The sequence below is a fragment of the Pagrus pagrus genome (assembly GCF_965226575.1).
Source record: "Pagrus pagrus genome assembly, contig: HAP1_SCAFFOLD_37, whole genome shotgun sequence".
NCBI lineage: Eukaryota > Metazoa > Chordata > Actinopteri > Spariformes > Sparidae > Pagrus > Pagrus pagrus.
Genome location: NW_028175426.1, coordinates 39355 through 59271, shown reverse-complemented (window position 1 = coordinate 59271; position 19917 = coordinate 39355). Strand labels below are relative to the sequence as shown.

The following is a 19917-nucleotide window of genomic DNA, read 5'->3' as shown; positions in this document are numbered from 1 at the left end:
CGAAAAGTCACCTGTGATACATCGCTTTGGTGGCTGATGTCAACTTCAAAGTGTTTAAAGTTGCATACGATGACAGCACCCATCAGAGAATGAGGTTAGTATATTAGACTACAGGGGCGACCAGTAACTTTGCACGATTGGTGACATGGTTACCGGCCTTCCTGGAGGAACCAGGACATCTCCTCAACCCCTCGTAGCTGTTATTGAATAAGGTAATTAAGGGCAGAATCCCTCAACAGATTGGTCAGGTTGGTGTCGCTGAGAGTATCACACACTTCCAGGTGAGCAGGAAAAGGATGCATCGGTCACAGTTATAGGTTAAAACAAGACAACTAGTTGCATAAAGTTAAGCACACTGTTTTGTTTAAAACACATCCACTAAATATTGATTTATATATGTATTCTTGAATGTAGAATACTACATTTCCTAAAGTGAGTGAAACATGATGATATTTACGCAGTTTAATAATAATGATAATGTGTTTCCCTGTTATTCCCTCTGACTAAAATGTATTTCTTTTGTTGTGAACAGTGATACCTCCTCATAATGAGGATGCCACATGCAACACTGACTGGAGCCTTTAAATAATTTAGAGCCTTGTTTCATCTGACACCAGCAACTTTAGACTTTGACGTATGGCTTACAGACTGGCTGTATGTGTAATTGATGAGATGATGAGTTGTACTTCGGCATTCAAAAGAAGTTGCATTGAATAGAAGTTGCTAAAGCATGCCGCATGTTAGCAAAATAAACATAATCAGTGCTTTTAACACTGCTTTCTAAAGTTTGTGGAGGAACATGTGGCATGTTTTTCTTATTCGATCCTTGTTTATTCAAGAAAATAGCATGAAGCAAAACATCATACCAACAGCACCGGTGTGATTCAAGAATGGCTTCAGTTGTTTAGACGCTAAGGGTCAAACCTGAATGGATTCGAAACACAAGGCATTGCAAATAAGTACAGACACAGTTGGGTGATTCCATGACAGAAGACAGTGTGTCTGCACGGAGGCCTAATTTGGAGCCGCATCCTGTTAAAGATTAAAAAGGGAGCATTCTTCCAAGTAGGCTGAGCTGACATTTTGTTTACTTCCATGAAATTCTATCACCAGTGACGAGGCAGTAAATTGATTACCTCATGCTCACGCGTTTTGAAGCTTTTTGAGTGAAGTACTGTTTTCATAATACAGTAATAAATAAATGCAACGTGACAAAATGTTTTTGAATATAACCTGCAAAAGGCAACATGTTGTACCTTGTGACTATTCATTACTTTAGTTAGGATTAGACTTTTTGAACAACTTATCAGTTGGATTAATGTGATGTATGTTAAAGTTGCTGGTTGGCTTTTCAGCGGTCCTCTTAAAGGATGATTTAGTATTTAAAAAAGTTGTATCTTTTCTTTTGTTTTGTGCACAGCCTATGTGGATTGGCAGACTCCGCTCACAGTGACGTCTCTCAGCAGACCCTAGTTATAGTTACCAGTCTCGGGTTCAACACTCATGCACTATTCATTGGTGTATCACATCACTCCTGCCCAACTTCAGACCTGGACAAACCCAATTCTTTTCTGTACAACTTTACCTTGTTGCCTTATTCTTACTGCTGTGTAAATGTCTGAAATGTGTATGTAGTATTGCTTCCATCTTAGAGAGAAAGAAGACGTTGCTGTTTCCCTTGGAGGGAACCTCTTGGAGCTACTCACAGGAAGGAGACGAGAGCATCATTTTCTTGTATGGTATGTATTATAACATCATAATGTTTCATCTGCTACATCGTGTCAAGTAGAGATCAGGTGTAATAAACAAAGTCTTGGTGTTGAGGCCTCAAAGTTTTGCAGAATACTTGAAAGACAGTTTCTTTAAAGAGGGATTTTCTGATGACTTATATTTGTGCTTTTCTGTTGTCGAGCTAATTGTTTTTGTTTGGATGCGACAGAAATATTTAGATACTTATATTTGCATTCTAGGTCTTTTGCACTTGTTTTGAATTGCATACATTTTGGCTATTATAAACCTCTTGAGTGTTTTTCTGTGCAACATGCAGCTCAAGTCAGCTCATCATGTCCATTCTTTATTTTGCTGAGCTCCTGGTTTCAGCAAAGTTTCAAGTATTGTGGGACGCGTTAAAAAATATGTGGTGCTTGTTTTACGCTTTGTTTTACGCGTGCTTTTGCTCTTTTTTTTACTTTTACACAGAACTCTGAAAATGTAAAGAAGATATTCCAAAAGTGAATAAAACATTAGGGAAATAAGTGTCAGCACATTATGAAGGGCTGTAGGTCATTTATGTAAATCTTTGACAAATGCCGATCTTGAAAATAAGTAAGACTTATTATGATTTGTTTAATTTAAACTGTGCAAAGGGCACTTTGCTGATTAATGAGAGTGGGGTAATTATTTTATTATTAGAGTATTATTTTTCACAATGCATGTGAAATGTATCCTGTTTAGCTGATGTATTAAGGTCAGCTGATTTGAATAATTGAAAGCCCCTTTTGAAGGATAAACCAGGCAGTGGTGGCACACAGTCACCCCTCTTAAAATGACAGCGTCAATTATCTACTTGAATTCTGTTATGGCATTTAGAAATATGTGTCCGATTTCATATGTTTTGGATTAGAATAAAAATGCATTCAATGATTTAGATGCTCTTAAATATTTAGGCATTTTCCAATTGCGCTACTTGATAGCAACCTGATAGCAATTAGTTATCAGCCGCCTTCTATCTCTAAGACATTGGAGGAGAGCGTCGTGGTTTAGTTTTTTGTCGTAGCTTTACTCTCCTGTTTTTGAGCTGTTCTGACAGCAGAACATGCATTGAGTTGAGATTATCGTGCATAAAACACTGGTCAACTTCTTTGGTTTTCAAATAGTTAAAAGTAGGGTATAAAAGAGATGTTCAAGTAGTTGCATCAACAAATGTATAGGACTGTTTTCTTGACCAAAGTGCAAACCTGTTGTTTCTTTCAATTTCTTTACAGAGCAAATAAAGGATTGTTTTGAACCATGAAGCGCAGTAAGCACCGTGGACACAAGGAGGACAGGAACGGAGGTATCAGTAGCTAAGATGGATGACAGAAGATAAGGCCAAATAAGCGAGGAAGTCCTGGCTAATATTACAAACTCATATTGGTTTACAACTCCTATCATAGTGCTTCAGCCAACTAGAGAACTGTTAGTTAAACCAAAGTACCAAAGATTGTTTTATTCTGAAAAATGCAATGCAGTAGTTACGTGATTTTCCTAAATGGCATACTGTAGGTTTTTCCTTTTTGGGCCTGTATTGACCAATCTTGCAGTAAACTAAAATGCAATTAGATGTTATCATCATCTTTATTATCTTATTTCTAATTTTAAATGTTATGTATGGCCATTTCCAACTTTTATTGAAAAAAAAAAACAAATTCCCAGAATGAATTTCAAAATAAAACACAATAAAACAGAATGTCTGAGCAGCAAAGCTAGTGTAAAACTGTAAAAGCTTCCACTGTCACCATTTTTAGGCACACTGATTTTAGTAGTAAGTTGTCCTTATTGTGTCCTTCATGTGATCTCCAGACGAGCCAGCTATTCTCGAGACAGAGAACCTGGATCGTCAGGGCATGTTCATGGGAGGAGGCCCAGATCCTGACACCATCTCACTGGCCTCAGTCACAGCTGTCACTGACAATGTCTCAAATAAGAGGCAAGCATGTTTCTTCTGTGCATACAACTGCCTTTTAAACATTATGTGAATCCGTCTAAAGATTCTCGCTAATGTCTGATCTCATTGTCTTACAGATCAAAACCAGACATAAAGATGGAGCCCAGTTCTGGAAGACCAGTAGATTACCAAGTAAGAGAAATCTTGCCAATCATTGTATTGTTCCAGTTCTCTATAGTTCTCTGTGTTGATGATTTACTGACCTTTTTTTTAGGATATAATAAAATTACTTTGTTGATCTTAAGTTTAGGTCATGATTGGGACATAATCAGCCGGTCACAGTCTTGATCATTTGATTTCAGGTCAGCGTGACAGTGGTTGAAGCCAGGCAGCTGGTGGGACTCAACATGGATCCGATGGTCTGTGTGGAGATCGGAGAAGATAAGAAGTACACCTCAATGAAGGAATCAACCAACTGCCCCTACTACAATGAAGTCAGTCATTACAACATAGTGTATCAACAACCCAACAACAAAAAAGTTGTGGCGCTGTGTAAAACATAAATTAAAACAGAATACAATAATTTGCACACAAACTGTGTTTACCCAAGTGTTTCTGAGTCAATGTAGTAACATCCATTATACAGTGTATCACAAATGTGTGTGAGCGACTTAGCCATGTCTTACACTACGTCCCAACTTTTTTGGGATCAGGGTTGCATATTAATTTCTGTTTGGGGAAAAACCTCACTATGTATATAAGTACAGGGTTAATGCTAACAATGTTGTCATTAACTCTTTCTTTCTCCAGTATTTTGTGTTCGACTTCCACGTCCCTCCAGACGTTATGTTCGACAAAATCCTGAAGTTGTCTGTAAGTTGTGTAACATTAAACTGATTTATATGATTCCTTGGGTAGACAAGACTACTGTATTTAATGTCACCATGTTTGTTTCCCTGAACCAAACCCTTTAGGTAATTCACTCCAAAAATCTTCTGCGTAGCGGAACACTGGTTGGATCTTTTAAACTGGATGTCGGCACGATCTACTCCCAGCCTGGTAAAGAATCAATAAAAATCAGCTTTCTTATTAGAAAATTGATTGTACTGATATTACAGTGAATTTTTCATCTTGTTTGTCTTGCAGAACATCAGTTCTACCACAAGTGGGCTTTGTTGTCTGACCCTGATGACATCTCAGCGGGCTGTAAAGGCTACGTTAAGTGTGATATTGCAGTTGTGGCCAAAGGAGACACTATAAAGACTCCACACAAGGCCAATGAAACAGATGAAGATGACATAGAGGGGTAACTACATTCTAATTAAACATTATTGTTTATTATTGTCGAAAAGGACTCCTGGTGAAATTTGAAGATTTTGACAGTGTTGTTTTGGAGTGTAATAACCGTTTATCAATCTAACATTTGAGTTAACCTAATTCAGAAAAGCATTTTTAGCTCAGATGTTAAGTTGTTTGTTATTAATTAATTGTGTCCAATTTCTGTTACAGCAATCTTTTATTACCAGAGGGGGTGCCTGCAGAGAGACAGTGGGCTCGTTATTATCTGAAGATCTACAGAGCTGAGGGACTCCCCAGAATGAACACCAGCATCATGGCCAATGTCAAAAAGGCCTTCATAGGAGAGAATAAGGACCTGGTTGATCCTTATGTACAAGTGCAGTTTGCTGGGCAGAAGGTCAGTAGTATGTAAAGATCCTGAAACATTCATTGCCCTCAGTTTTAAATATGAATTACACTGACAGTACAATTTCTGACTTAATTCACATATCCTCATGATTGTAATGTGTGATTAAAGGGGAAAACATCAGTTCAGAAGAGCTGCTATGAGCCCATCTGGAACGAGCAACTTGTTTTCACTGAGATGTTTCCACCACTGTGCAAGCGCATGAAGATCCAGATCCGGGACTCAGATAAAGTGAATGATGTTGCTATAGGAACACACTTCCTGGACTTACGGACGCTTTCTAATGATGGGGACAAAGGTGACATATCATTTTTGTTTCCATTTTTCCTAAATGGGTTAGGGTTAGGATTGTTTACCTTGTAGTCAGATCTATTGTGTAAATCTGTCTGATCAGTAGATTATCAGATGTAAATCCTATTTATTCTTTATTCTTCAGGCTTTCTTCCCACGCTGGGACCTGCCTGGGTTAACATGTACGGCTCCACTCGTACCTACACCCTGATGGACGAATACCAGGAGCTAAACGAAGGGCTCGGAGAGGGAGTGTCCTTCAGGGCCCGTCTGCTCATCAGCCTGGGCATGGAGATCCTGGACCCGTCCTCACCTGAAATTACCAGCTCCACAGAGGTGCAGCTGGAGGGAGTACCCAACATCTCAGAGGTGGGTCCCTGCTTGGATGGGCAGCCATGCAGAGGAAGCCAATTGTCAGTCCTGCTGACAGGTCATTGTGCTGTGGTTATTATGAATTATTAATCATCTTTATTTAGCCCACCTTGTGCATTATTAACATGCCTTGTGCATTAATGTGGCTTCTTCTTTTGTTGGTGGACAATGTAAGTCACACAGCAAACGCAATTGAGCACAGTCCCCAGGGATACCATTGGCACTGTCCAACAGCTTGTATAGCAAGGTTGTCACTACGTTACTTTATGTTATCCAGTCAAAAGTTGTCGATTAAAGTCTCCTATTATTGTCTAAGTTTGCAAGTTTTTTCGATTAAGAAAAAATTAAGACAGTGAGGCAATGTTTACCCACATTTACTCACACTGGTTTGTCTTTCTTTTCCAGACCGCTACCGGAAAGGTTGAGGAGTTTTTCCTCTTTGGCTCTTTCCTGGAGGCAACAATGATTGACAGAAAGATTGGTGATAAGCCCATCAACTTTGAGCTCACCATAGGTATTTTCCATTACCATCTTAATATCTAATTTCCCTCATTTTCACTGTAATAGGTGAGCATAATGTAATGACAAATGTTAATCTCTACTGCTGAGCTTGATTTACGATTTATCATAAGTTATTAAAGGATAAACTCTGCCCCATTATTACATATTTTGGGGCCTAAATGACTCATATACTGTAGGTACCAAAAGTCATTGACACATCAAATAAAGGAGAGGGCACATGTTTAAAAACACCAGAATTTCCATTAAATGTAATAATAAAGCTGTAATTCATATGAAAGTGTGCTGTTCTGGAGAAGTACATTTATCATCATGAGTTGAAGGTGCAGCGCATTTAAGGAGTGTGACCTGTGTGCCAGGTTATTACGGGAACGAGATCGACGGGCTTGCCAGGCCAAACACAAAGGGTAAGAAGGGGGGAGGAGACGGAGAAGAGGAGGAAACTGAACTGATCCACAACTCCAGTGAGGAGGAGATGGACGATGACGGGGACCTGACTTCAGTGGCGACTACTCCTCCCATGAAACCTGTCATCACTGATCGGTCAGAGCAAAAATATCATGATTATAGAGTGACAGCGCAAATAATACCAAACAAAATAAATAAATAGTACTTAGTTACCAGTACAGGTGTCTTTTGAATTTTGCACTTTAGAGTTTCTTCCCTCCCCTTTTTGCGCCTCATTCAACATCACAGTTTATCCTGCCAAGTTTTTATTTCTTGTTTTCCAGTTTGATGTATTTCTCATTTTTATCCTCAGAAACTACTTCCACCTGCCATATTTTGAGAGGAAGCCGTGTATCTACATCAAGAGCTGGTGGCAGGACCAGAGGAGGAGGCTGTACAATGCCAACATCATAGACAACATCGCAGATAAACTGGCAAGAATCAAACTTCAACTCAATAACTAGATGAGCAAAGTATTAGAAAAGTTAGTATGTACTATTAATTTGCAGTTCAATTGTGCTCACTGAGCCTCGACATCTCCCTTTGCTACCACAGGAGGATGGACTGAATGATGTGCAAGAGATCATTAAGACAGAGAAGACCTATCCTGAGCGCAGACTGAGAGGCGTCCTCGAGGAACTCAGCCAGGGCTGCAAGTGTGTAGTCATGAAACTTAAAACCCTGATTTCAAAGAAGAAACAGAACTTTGCAGATCCTTTTCAAGATTTTTCACATGCAAATTAATAAACTTGATTGTTTATTTGTACAAATGTGTGCCTGCAACACACAATGTGAGAAGAACCACATTGTCCAAACTTTTTTGAAATTTGGATTCGTAGTCATTTTGAACATTAAGTCTAATAGGTTAAAAGAGATTTCGTCACTGACTGAGCTCTACTCCTTTCAGTCAGTTTGTTGCACTGGCGAACAAGGATCCGAACCAGTCCGGCAGAACTAAACTTGACAGGGAGAGGCTGAAGCTGTGCCTGTCAGAAGTGGTACGTCAACTAAAAAAGGAGCTGTTGTTTGTTTTCTTCTACTTGTTGGTTATTGGTGTTTGCACTGTCTTGCTAAATGCTCTGCTGTCTCTGGGTGTAGGAGAGCATCGGCCAGCAAGCTAAAGCCATGAGGTCGCAGGTGAAGAAGAGCACAGTGAGAGAAAAAATCAAGCTGGCTCAGAACTTCCTCACAAAGCTGCGCTTCCTGGCTGATGAAGTGAGATCTACAACAATTATGTCATTTACAAACAATGTTTGCTGTACCTGCTTGTTTCACTTTGGTCCTTTCATGTCTAATGGTGTGAGCCTTCGTTCTTTCTGCAGCCTCAACACAGCGTTCCTGATGTTTTCATATGGATGATAAGCAATGGGAAGCGCATCGCTTATGCACGTGTTCCCTCCAAAGACCTCCTTTATTCCACCCTAGAGGAGGAGAAAGGGAAGGACTGCGGCAAAGTCAAGACAATCTTTCTGAGGGTGAGCTTACACCAAATATAATGTAAATCTTTTTGAATGTTTCAGCTTCTGTAATCATGCTGTCTTTTCCCTCTTGTACTAAAGATCCCTGGTAAGAAAGGTTTTGGGCCTGCTGGCTGGACAGTGCAGGCCAAGATAGAGATTTATCTGTGGCTGGGTCTGAGCAGACAGCGTAAAGACTACCTGAGCGGCCTGCCCAATGGATTTGAAGAAAATAAGTTGTCCAAAGGACCTGGCATGCCGTGCTCACCTCCCATCAGCCTCACGTACATGAGTAAGACCATCAACCAATTCAATGCTTCTTAGATGTTAATTTTAAAGACAGCCTGAAATAAAGGATTAATGAATAAAAAGAGATATCTGCCATTTAAAAAATCAGATACCTTCTTTTACAAAATGTTCAGTATGTTATCAGTTGACAAAACAATGATATTTCACGTTATACACCATTTAGAGCTATAAAATTAAGATAATTCTAATATAATCTTTACAAATCTCTGTACATTGATGGAACAGATCAAGTATAGTAGGAACAGTTGATATTGAGAATCTTAATCCATCCACAGTGAAGCAGATCTTCCAGCTGAGGGTCCACATGTACCAGGCTCGCAGCCTGTTTGCTGCTGATAGCACAGGTCTGTCTGATCCCTTTGCGAGAGTCTTCTTCTCAACACAAAGCCAGGTCACTGAGGTGAGCACTCAAAATGCTTTTAAGGAAGTCAGCTGTCAACCTAAAATGTGAGTAGGTGCATCATAGATCCTGAATCTTCATCAAATGTTTTGTGCACTTCTAGGTGCTGGCTGAGACGCTGTGCCCGACATGGGACCAGCTGCTGGTCTTTGAGAATGTGGAGCTGTTTGGAGAAGCCACCGAACTGAGAGATGACCCTCCTATTATCGTTATTGAAATCTATGATCAAGACACAGTGGTAAGAGTGGTTTTGTAACAGAGATGCCCGTCTCTTTCCATTTGTATTAATGTGAGCGAACAGTCTGCCTTCACACAGCTTGAATTTCCAGATAGCAATCTTCCGTCCTTATCATCCTAATAATTTAAGAGCCTGCCTGTCTTCAGTTGAGATGTAAGAGTAAACATGTCACATAATGAGTCTAAAACCAGCGTGTGATGTTACTTTATATTGTAATTAATATTAGAGCTATACCACTTTTGTTAGCGTTAATGACAACCTGATATGATTTATATTTGAAAGAATGCTTTTGCTGACTGTCAATTCTACATTTGCTCCTGGCAATGACACCATTGTTTTGGATGACCCTTTGGATAAGTAGAGTGTGGATTCTGATGGCTTGATATACTGTTGCAGCGCTGCAATGTGTGCAGAGTAGATTGTATTGAAAGGCATGCAAGAGGAATAAGCAATGTCCATAAGGATAGATGGACCCTCCTTGATCAACTTAAACCTGTTGCATCCCTTTAAGTTAAACTTTGTGCTTTTTGTATGTGGCCGACAGAGAATTTGGACTCTTCATAACCACTAACTGCAAGAGAGAATTAATATTGTATTTTTTTTGCAAGGTAATCATCCAATGATCGTTTGACATCACATAAACACACGTCTGTTTTGCAGTTCACTGGTTATTTTAACAATGTTGTTTTTGTTTACTTTTGTCTTCCATGCTTTTTTATGTAGTCTCCCTAGAAACATGTGCATGTCAAGCCATGTTTCTTCCTTCTGACAGGACAAATCAAATAATTAATGATTACGCCATAAGCGACCATGTTATATGAACTCTGATGGATTGGAAATGGTAGGCTAAAAAGACCATTCTTTCAAATAGTCAAACCAGAATTCATGTTTTATGGTGTGATGTTTTTAAGGTTTCTTTTGCTCCTATGCTTCCAGGGTAAAGCAGACTTCATGGGCAGAACATTTGCCAAGCCTGTGGTCAAGATGGCGGACGAGCACTATGGTCCGCCACGCTTCCCTCCGCAACTGGAGTACTATCAGATCTACCGTGGAAACTGCAGCGCTGGAGAGATGCTGGCAGCCTTTGAGCTACTCCAGGTCAGGCTGTCAGATACACAGGGTACTGTTTACTAAAGTTGTCTGATCATATTGAAAGTGAAAGATCGCTTGTGTCTTATATCTACCTAGATTGGCCCCAATGGGAAAGCTGACCTGCCTCCCATAGATGGTCCCACAGATATGGACCGTGGCCCAATCCTGCCTGTACCACTGGGGATCAGACCAGTGCTCAGCAAATACAGGATTGAGGTGAAGTCTTTGTCTTAGCTCTAACTTGTCAGCAAAATGTGTTTAAGTAAGAAAATGAAAGTACAATGACAACAAAATCACTGAACCTCCCCAACTCTCAGGTTTTGTTCTGGGGCTTGAGGGACCTGAAGAGGGTGAACCTGGCCCAGGTGGATCGGCCTCGTGTGGACATCGAATGTGCCGGAAAGGGAGTGCAGTCTGCCCTCATTCCCAACTACAAGAAAAACCCCAACTTCAGCACCCTTGTCAAGTGGTTTGAAGTGGTATTTAAATTAATCCAATAGATCATATTTATATTCCAAGCACATTAGAAAACATGAATTGAGTGTTTTGCTGATATTCAAAAAGAAATTCCCACAAAAATGACGATCAAATTAATTCTGGATTTCGTGTGTCAGGATTTGCCTGAGAATGAGTTGCTCCACCCGCCGCTGAACATCCGAGTGGTGGACTGCAGGGCTTTTGGCCGCTACACTCTGGTTGGCTCTAACGCCGTCACCAGCCTGCGGAAGTTCATCTACAGGGCAACAGACAAGCAGGCCAACAACTATTCCACATCAGGTATAAAAAACCTCAAATCTGGGGACATTGTACATCACAGTGTATTTTCTCTACATTGTTGTTAATTAGGAACAACATAATCCAAAGTCCAGACAACAATGCCAAGAAAGTAGAGTACGTTACACGACTTTTCAGTAAATTAGATGCATAACTTCTAGATCTGTGACGATTTATCTACATGCTTTTTGTCTTTAAATGCACTTTTAATCTATTTCTATGCCCCTGTATGGCACTTTGAATTGCCTGCCTTGTGCCTGAATGGTGCTTTATTGATAAACTTCCCTCGCCTTGTTATCTTTTCATCTTTCAGAGGAAATTATTGTCGTCAGCATGGAAAATGAGCCTTCTTTTAAGAAGATGGATACTGTGGTCAAGCTTGACTCTGTGAGTTCTATCATTCAATCTTTATGTAACCTTTATTCAAAGATTTAAACCCAGTGTGTATAGTCATTCTCAAAAAGGGCACATTTAGAACAGACAGCTTCAAAAACAGGACCAAAAAATAAATAATTATTATGAAAACTATGTTTTGCACTGAAGGATATTGTCACATGATGTGACATTATGCAATTTGTTTTTCTACCCAGTGCTCTGATGCTGTGGTCAAAGTCGAGGTGAGCGGAGTGCTTTTTAAAGATTTGTTGTGCTGTTGCAAAAGCCCTAAAGCTCTACTGACAACATGTTTATTGCATTTTGTGTAAAAAAAAAAAAAAAAAAAAAAAAAAAAAAAGGACGATGATAAGGATGGAAAGGGGAAAAAGAGGAAGAGGAAGAAGGGCGATGAGATCGAAGAGGAGGAACTTGATGAGAGCATGTTGGACTGGTGGTCCAAATATTTCGCCTCCATTGAAACTTTGACAGAGGTGAGTAACAGGAAAACAGCACGGCCGTTTTGATTCTTAAGTCAACTCAGATCGTAACCTGGATCTCTTTCTTCTTGATAAATCCTGTTGAGATGTTACCTTCTGCTCCCACAGGCTCTAAAGGCTCAGGAAGCTACTCTGTCAGATTCAGAGGACAAAGATGACATGGACATTGCAGACGGTGGAGGTAAAGCCAGAGAGTTTGTTTCCTGTCATCATTTAAAGTTTTTACGCATGCTTTCGTGTACCTCCGTGCCAAGTAGTAGCCACAAGTTCTCTTTGCTTTGGTGGATTAGCAAATCTGTGATGTTTTAAAGTCATATGACAGAGAGGAAAACAACAACAAATGCACTCAGATACTAGTTTGTCTGTTGTTCTCTGCATGTTCATGTTTTACGAGCTGACTAACTCTGATTGTTGTTTCCTTCTACAGTGCAGTAGTGAACCTCTTAGATCCTCCTAGCCCGAGATTGCCTCCATGTAGATGCTGACATGAATCCAAATTCCCATACGTGCGACCGCCGCCTTTTTCCCTCCCACACGTGCATATTATCCGTATGCTTACCATGAAAGTTGTCAATGAGAAAAATAATCAAAAAACACAGACAATGCAGTTTGGTGATTTAATTTAGTAATATCAAAAGAAACATATTTGATTCTGTGCTGTGCCAACCAGGCTCTACAGAATCAACTATTTATAGCATGCGTGCAAATGTAGTGTACTGCACTATATGACGTCACTGTGAATTATAATGAAAGGAAACAATTGTGAGCTTCTCTTTACTTTCAAGAAGACCGCTGCCTGTCTGGAGGTTCCTGTCCCACCACCAAGTATCCCCACTGAACTATATACTTCAATAGTATATAATTCACTGGTATGCTTGTTGAAAGCAGTAACAGCTGGTTTTTGGCAACTTTCATGTAGAATTCATGTCTCGAGTGCTCTGTTTCTTCATCCCCCGCCCCGCTCCCCCCTCTTCACGCCGTCCTCACCGCTAACCTGTACTCAGATATCAAACCTGATGACTCTCCTGTAAAAGGCACCAAGAGAGGAAAAGGCAAGAAGAAGAAGATGCCAGATCCGTTTGAGAAGAAGAAGCCAAAGCTGGATGAGCTGAAGGTACGGGACTCGGCATCTATGCTACAGCTCGAAGCAATTCTCATTCAGTGTGAAGTGTCATCCCGGATAAAAGTGCCCCATTCTGAGAAAAACATATCATCCAAAGCTAAATTGATGTTTTGATCATTTGTGTGTGTAGGTGTACCCAAAGGAACTGGAGAGTGATTTTGACAACTTTGAGGACTGGCTCCACAGTTTTAACCTGTTCAGGGGGAAAGGCGGCGATGATGACGACCAAAACGTGACGGATGAGGACAGAATTGTTGGAAAATTCAAAGTAAGAACACAATGTTTAAGTTATTCTCATAAGGAACTCATCACAAGTTGCTCGGCAATGCTTTATAATGCCAATAAACAATAATTTATAGTAAATTAAACATTCATCATGTTTTTGTCCAACTGTTTCCCTTTAGGGCTCACTGTGCATGTACAAAGTGTCGGATGACATGTCCAGAGACATGAGCTTCGACTCCAACATGGGAATGTTTCAGAACATTCCTCACAACGACCCCATTAATGTCCTCGTCCGCATCTACGTTATCAGGGTACATATTCTGCACTTTACTACAGTTTAATGAGAATACTGTTGTCGATGTCTCAGATGATGAGATTATTCATTTCATTCTTAATTTATCCTATTTTTTGGTAGGCAACTGATCTGCATCCAGCTGACATTAATGGGAAAGCCGATCCATACATTGCAATCAGACTGGGAAAGACAGAGCTCAAGGACAAAGAGAACTACATCTCAAAACAGCTGAACCCTTTGTTCGGCAAGTAAGTGGAAGTTCTTTATTTCTGATCAAAGTATCTTTACTATATGATCCAAGTGTTACTGCCTGTTTTAATATACATGAAAACCAGACAAATGACGTATTTCTCATCTTATCAGATCCTTTGACGTGGAGGCCACATTCCCAATGGATTCCACACTCACTGTTTCAATTTATGACTGGGACCTGGTGGGAACCGATGATCTGATTGGAGAAACCAAACTTGACCTCGAGAACCGTTTCTACAGCAAACACAGAGCCACATGTGGCGTCACGAGTAACTACGCCATGTAAGAACCAACGGCTAAATATCGCAATTCCTAATTGTAGGGTTATCATAGATTTATATAAAGCATTGCTTTTTATATAATTGTAACTGCTTTTGTGCTTTCCTGTAGCCATGGTTACAACGTGTGGCGGGACCCAATGAAACCCACACAAATCCTGGCTAAGCTGTGTAAGGATGGCAAGCTCGATGGGCCTCACTACGGCCCTGGAGGAAGAGTGAAGGTGGAGAACCGTGTCTTCATGGCACAAACTGAGATAGAGGATGAAAATGGTAAACATTAATTTCACTCAAACCCTTTTGTTTTTCCCACTGAATTTAACTGATTATCTACCATAGAGTAAGAAACCTCTGTACCTCTGTACTTATTTGATATTTCGCTGGAGCGTGTGACTAAAAACGAGTGTTAACCAATTGGTTTTCTTCAGGCTTGAAGAAGCAGACAGAGGAACATCTGGCTCTGACCGTGTTGAAGCACTGGGAAGAAATCCCAAAGGTCGGCTGCAAACTCGTCCCAGAACACGTGGAAACCAGACCACTGCTACACCCTGACAAACCAGGAATTGAACAAGTATGTCCTTCAGTGTGCTCATGCTGGCTCTATTCCTGCCTTTTAATCAAGACTCTTTATACTGCAAAGTTTTGTGTGCATACTTTTAGACCAACATCTCCTTATGTTCAACTGCCTTTAGGGGAGAATTGAGATGTGGGTGGATATGTTCCCGAAGGATATGACTGCACCTGGCCCCGCGCTTGACATTTCACCAAGGAAACCAAAGAAGTATGTCCTCTGTATACACTACAGTATATACAGTTTTAGCCAATCCAACAGCCAGAGGAGGGCTTTTATTGAAAAAAATGTTTAATCAAATCTTGTGTGCAGGTTTGAACTGAGGGTGATCGTCTGGAACACAGATGAGGTCGTTCTGGAGGATGATGATATCTTCACCGGCGAGAAATCCAGTGACATATTTGTTCGAGGGTACTTATAAGCTTTATATGATTTAGATGGTGAAGAAAACCATTTATTTAAAACAATGCTTTGTTAAATATTGTGATCTATCCTTCACCTTTTACTGTAACAGCTGGTTGAAGGGGCAGCAGGAGGACAAGCAGGACACAGATGTCCACTACCACTCCATCACTGGGGAGGGCAATTTTAACTGGCGCTTCGTCTACCCCTTCGACTACCTCATGGCTGAGGAGAAGATCGTCATCTCGAAAAAAGAGTCCATGTTTGCCTGGGATGAGACTGAATACAAGATCCCAGCTCGTCTCAATCTGCAAGTGTGGGACGCTGACCATTTCTCCGCAGATGACTTCTTAGGTGCAGTGAACAGTCATTTATGTTAACATTTGGCTTTTGGTACATCTTGCAATCAAACTCATCAGACCTATTTACATGAAGATACGGGTCTGTCCATGCACTCCTTCTTTTCATTCCATCATGTTCAATAATGTCTCTTTATAGGTGCAATTGAGCTGGACCTGAACCGTTTCCCACGTGGTGCGAAGACTGCCAAGCAGTGCAGCATTGATATGGTGACAAATGAAGGAGAGATGCCCATGGTCTCCATCTTCAAACAGAAGAGGATCAAAGGCTGGTGGCCATTTGTGGCCAGAAATGAAGAGGACGAGTTTGAACTCACAGTAAGCGAAAGTTAAAAGCAACCAAAATGTTGGTCATGGCTGAATGTATGAAAAGCTGGACAATAGCTTAAAACCACATGTTTTTGTTGTGCTTTTAGGGAAAAGTGGAAGCAGAGCTGCACCTTCTGACAGGAGAGGAAGCAGAGAGAAGCCCGGCTGGTGAAGGACGAAACGAACCAGAGCCACTGGAGAAACCCAAGTATGAAGGATGCTCTGTCACCACCCCGCTGCCAACATTTTTATTACTGACCACTCTTTATCTATTTTTCTTAAAGAGGACCTATTATGCTTTTTATTTTTGCTTTTAGCCATGCAGTTAGCAGTCCTATTATATGACTCTCCCCACCTCGGGCCTGAAAACCACCCAAATCTCCCTTGCTAGAGGTATAAACACCTATCCCAGTCCGAGCAGAGTCAGCTAATAGGACCTCTAGCTGTTGCTGCTAACTGAGCTAAGTAAGCAACAAAAAAAACTATGCGTCTGCCAAGAAACTCCCCTTTTCCTTCAGCATAAAACATGATAAGTGTTTGATGTCCAGTCAAAAGAAAGTGGGCTTTTAAGGGAAGGGGCCTTGAAGAGACAGAGACTAAGCAGTGAGTTTCAGACAGAGGATAACTGAGAGGCTGTATAATGGACCAGTATAAGATAAATAAGGATTTTTTCTTAACTTTGAACCAGGAAAAGTTATTTTAGTGGAATCACAGAATAAAAATAAGGAGCTGGAAATGTGCATAATAGGTCGCCTTTAATAATGTTGTTGAGTTTATTCTATGGCTTGGCTACCTTTCACCCTTGAACACACAGACACGCAAATGCAGGCATACATAGTGTTCAGCTACTTCAAGTGACTAAAAAGTGGTCTAATGTGGAAAAGACCAAAAATAACAAAATAAATCCTATGATAAATAAATCATCATAAACACATGAATAAATACAAAGATAAATCATTCATAAACAGAAGAACTCGGATTTCCTAACAATCATAAAACAAGCATAAACATATTCCTAAACATCTATAAAGTTACTTAATAAAAAAAACAAAACAACCACAATAAGCAATATCCTGAATTGAGGAAAGACATTTATTTGGATTTTACTTCAACCAAGTTCTGGACTTATCTCTACGATCTTCTTTCTTTACATGGTAAGTTGCTTTTCATATCTTTTGTGAGTCATCTTCAAGTTCTCAAAATACTGTAAATTGTTTCTCTGTGTTTTGCTTTGTCCTTGTATCAGTAATCTCAACTATATTTACGTTAAAATTAACCTCAGAAGAAAGCAACATTAGATCCATAAAGCTAAAAGTCTGTGTTACTGAACATCTGTGTTTTTTTTTTTATCTTTCCAGCCGCCCAGACACCAGCCTTCTGTGGTTCCTCACTCCCTTCAAAGCCATTAAACACTTGATCTGCACCCAGTACAAGTGGCTGGCCATCAAGATTGTCACTGCTCTCCTGCTGCTGGCCTTGCTGGCTATTTTCCTCTACAGCATGCCTGGTTACATGGTCAAGAAAATGCTGGGAGCTTGAGATGTTGCTCAGACACATCTGCAGAAGGTTCCAGCAGTTTCACTAACCAGATGGCTTCTAATCCTCTCTCTTCTTTCTTTTTATCTACAGTTTCTCTTCAATGATAGCATTTTAAAAACTAAATAGCACCAGTAATACAATTTAAATAGACCACAAGTCATTTTATGAGCCGAGATGAAAGAAACAGCAAAATAACGTGATTTGAGAATGCGTTAAAGAAAAACATATTCTCCCCTCAATATTAGGATTTAGTCTGCTGGGTTGGATATAACTGTATTGACTCTCAGCAATAAGGTGACGAAAAACAGATTTTGTTTCACCTGAAAATCTACAGTTTATGATCCAAATAAAGTGTGACCAGTAAAACTACTCTGAAGCGTTTCTGAAAAGGAACCATACGTTTTCAGTGCACCAGTTCAGTTTAGCATTAAAGTGGAAGTAAATACTTGATGTGGCCTCGTCAATCTGCATTCAGAGTGTCCGATAAGCCAAAGGCAACACGCACACCACCTGATTTTTTTGTAGTGCAGGAAATCAAATCCCCCATAACAACTAACTGCAGGGACTGCAGTCCTTTTCCCCTCTGCATTAATGGATTTATTCCATAAATATAGATTCATCAATGCAGAGGTGAAGATTTTGTGCCAGAATTACTCATATCACTTAATTCGGAGTGTATTTCACTTGATCAAGAGGTAATTACTGTAAGAACACTGCAAGCAGCAACTGAACTGAGTGATTTAACCCTCCCTGTAGTGACGCTTACTCTGGAGTAATTATCAATATTCTGGTCATGCTTGCACTGTTTTATTTTGGTTTAAATGAATGTTCATTTGCACTTCAAAATTGGACAGTATTTGTGAATAAAGTTGCAAAACAACCAAACTCTCCCTTACCTCTAAGCAGTGTGTAAATGAGAATTTAGAGATCTGAGAAAGATCTAACTGATCTTGACGGCTATGTTCAGATCTTAATACAATACTTACATGTCCATATGCGTATTAAAAGAGTTACTGTTCTCTGTAATCATTCCTCCTCTCCATGGCTTTGAAATGATGCCTCAGTAATGTAACTTCAATGAAAGTGATGTTGGGCAAAATCCACAGCCCTCAATCCGTGCAAAAAATAAAAACATGAGAGGTTGTAGCCATCCGAGTAGCCAAAACAAGTGTGCGTCTACTGAAGTTTGTATGTTTAGTATGAAATGAACTCTTTATGTAGTTTCTTGCAGAGCTGCAGTGCATGCATAGTAACACTTAGAGGGAAATTCTTACTTAAAAGACTGAAACATTGGGAGATAAACCCACTTGATTAGACTTAAATGCAGCCTTGTATGAGCTTTAGAACTGGATTTTGTCCCCCATTTCTTACAGCAGAGTCACAAATGAAGTGATTATTTGAGTTGATGCTTTGTATGGACAAGGGGAATGACGAGTCGCCATTCACCTTAGAGCTATTCAACATTCAAGCAACGTTTCTCTAGCAATAAGGCTCAAACATGTGCACTTCATCCAACTTCCACACCAAAAGGAATATCATCCCTGGTGTGGAATCTCTGTTTTGAATCGTGACTGTCTTTGGCATTGCCTAATTCTGTCTCTGTGCCCCACCAGCCGTCCAGACATCGCCCTCCTCTGGTTCCTCATCCCGTTCAAAGCTGCAAAACACCTGATATGTGACCAGTACAGGTGGCTGACCATCAAGATCGTCACCGTGCTCCTGCTGCTGGCCATCTTGGGTCTTTTCCTCTACAACATGCCTGGTTACATGGTGAAAAAAATGTTGGGGGTCTGAGATATCTGCTAGATATTGCAATTTTACGCAAAAAGAAATGTAAATTAAATTATTACTGTTATTATTATAAATATTATTATTATTATTATTTGTTAATAGGTTATAAGGCCCTTGTAAGATGTTATTAGGATCATTGTCTAAATACAACTAAATTAAGTGTTAATAATAGCATCATGATTAAGAATATTAATAAAACCCTTATGAGTTTCTTATAATTGTTTGTAGTCACATTTCAAACACATTTGGTGAGTTAAACTTGCCTATTACTTTATTGTTAAATCTTTACTAAGCCTTTTGAGCTTTATTATGATTAATACATAATTTATTATGAATTTATTAGTGGTCAACTATTACTTAATAACAGTTAAGTATTATTTTTGCTAGGTTAATAAATCCTTTATTGTGCATTTATTTACAGTTAACTAATAAGACTTGAATTAATGTTCTTAAACAGTCTGTGAACTGTTTCATATACACTGTGTTAGTGTTGATAAAGGTTATATAATCTAACAATAAATGTGTTTACGATATGCTATTAATTTTATTTACACATAATAATGTAATTAAGCATCTGATAAGGACTTGCAAGGGCCTCATTATCTAACAACTAACGCTTATCATCTCAACATCAAGCATTGCCTTATTATG

General features: G+C 39.7%; 1 protein-coding gene across 1 annotated transcript; it reads left to right on the top strand.

The window, feature by feature from the left end:
- Window positions 1-3009: 3009 nt before the first annotated feature.
- LOC311253716 (otoferlin-like) lies at window positions 3010-19269 on the top strand (the record flags this gene model as incomplete). Its single annotated transcript, XM_084384201.1, has 41 exons — window positions 3010-3055; window positions 3562-3688; window positions 3784-3838; window positions 4009-4140; window positions 4457-4519; window positions 4621-4705; window positions 4793-4952; window positions 5156-5342; window positions 5463-5649; window positions 5788-6011; window positions 6420-6528; window positions 6893-7076; window positions 7294-7414; window positions 7536-7636; window positions 7888-7978; window positions 8079-8195; window positions 8303-8455; window positions 8540-8729; window positions 9022-9146; window positions 9250-9384; window positions 10321-10482; window positions 10573-10692; window positions 10794-10955; window positions 11091-11253; window positions 11564-11637; window positions 11841-11867; window positions 11985-12116; window positions 12231-12303; window positions 13127-13236; window positions 13376-13513; window positions 13650-13781; window positions 13886-14013; window positions 14129-14299; window positions 14408-14568; window positions 14724-14866; window positions 14988-15076; window positions 15179-15277; window positions 15381-15622; window positions 15767-15945; window positions 16044-16144; window positions 19089-19269. The coding sequence occupies 41 exons, from the start codon at window positions 3010-3012 to the stop codon at window positions 19267-19269; spliced, it is 5379 nt and encodes a 1792-aa protein (XP_084240327.1).
- Between the last annotated feature and the right edge of the window lie 648 nt (window positions 19270-19917).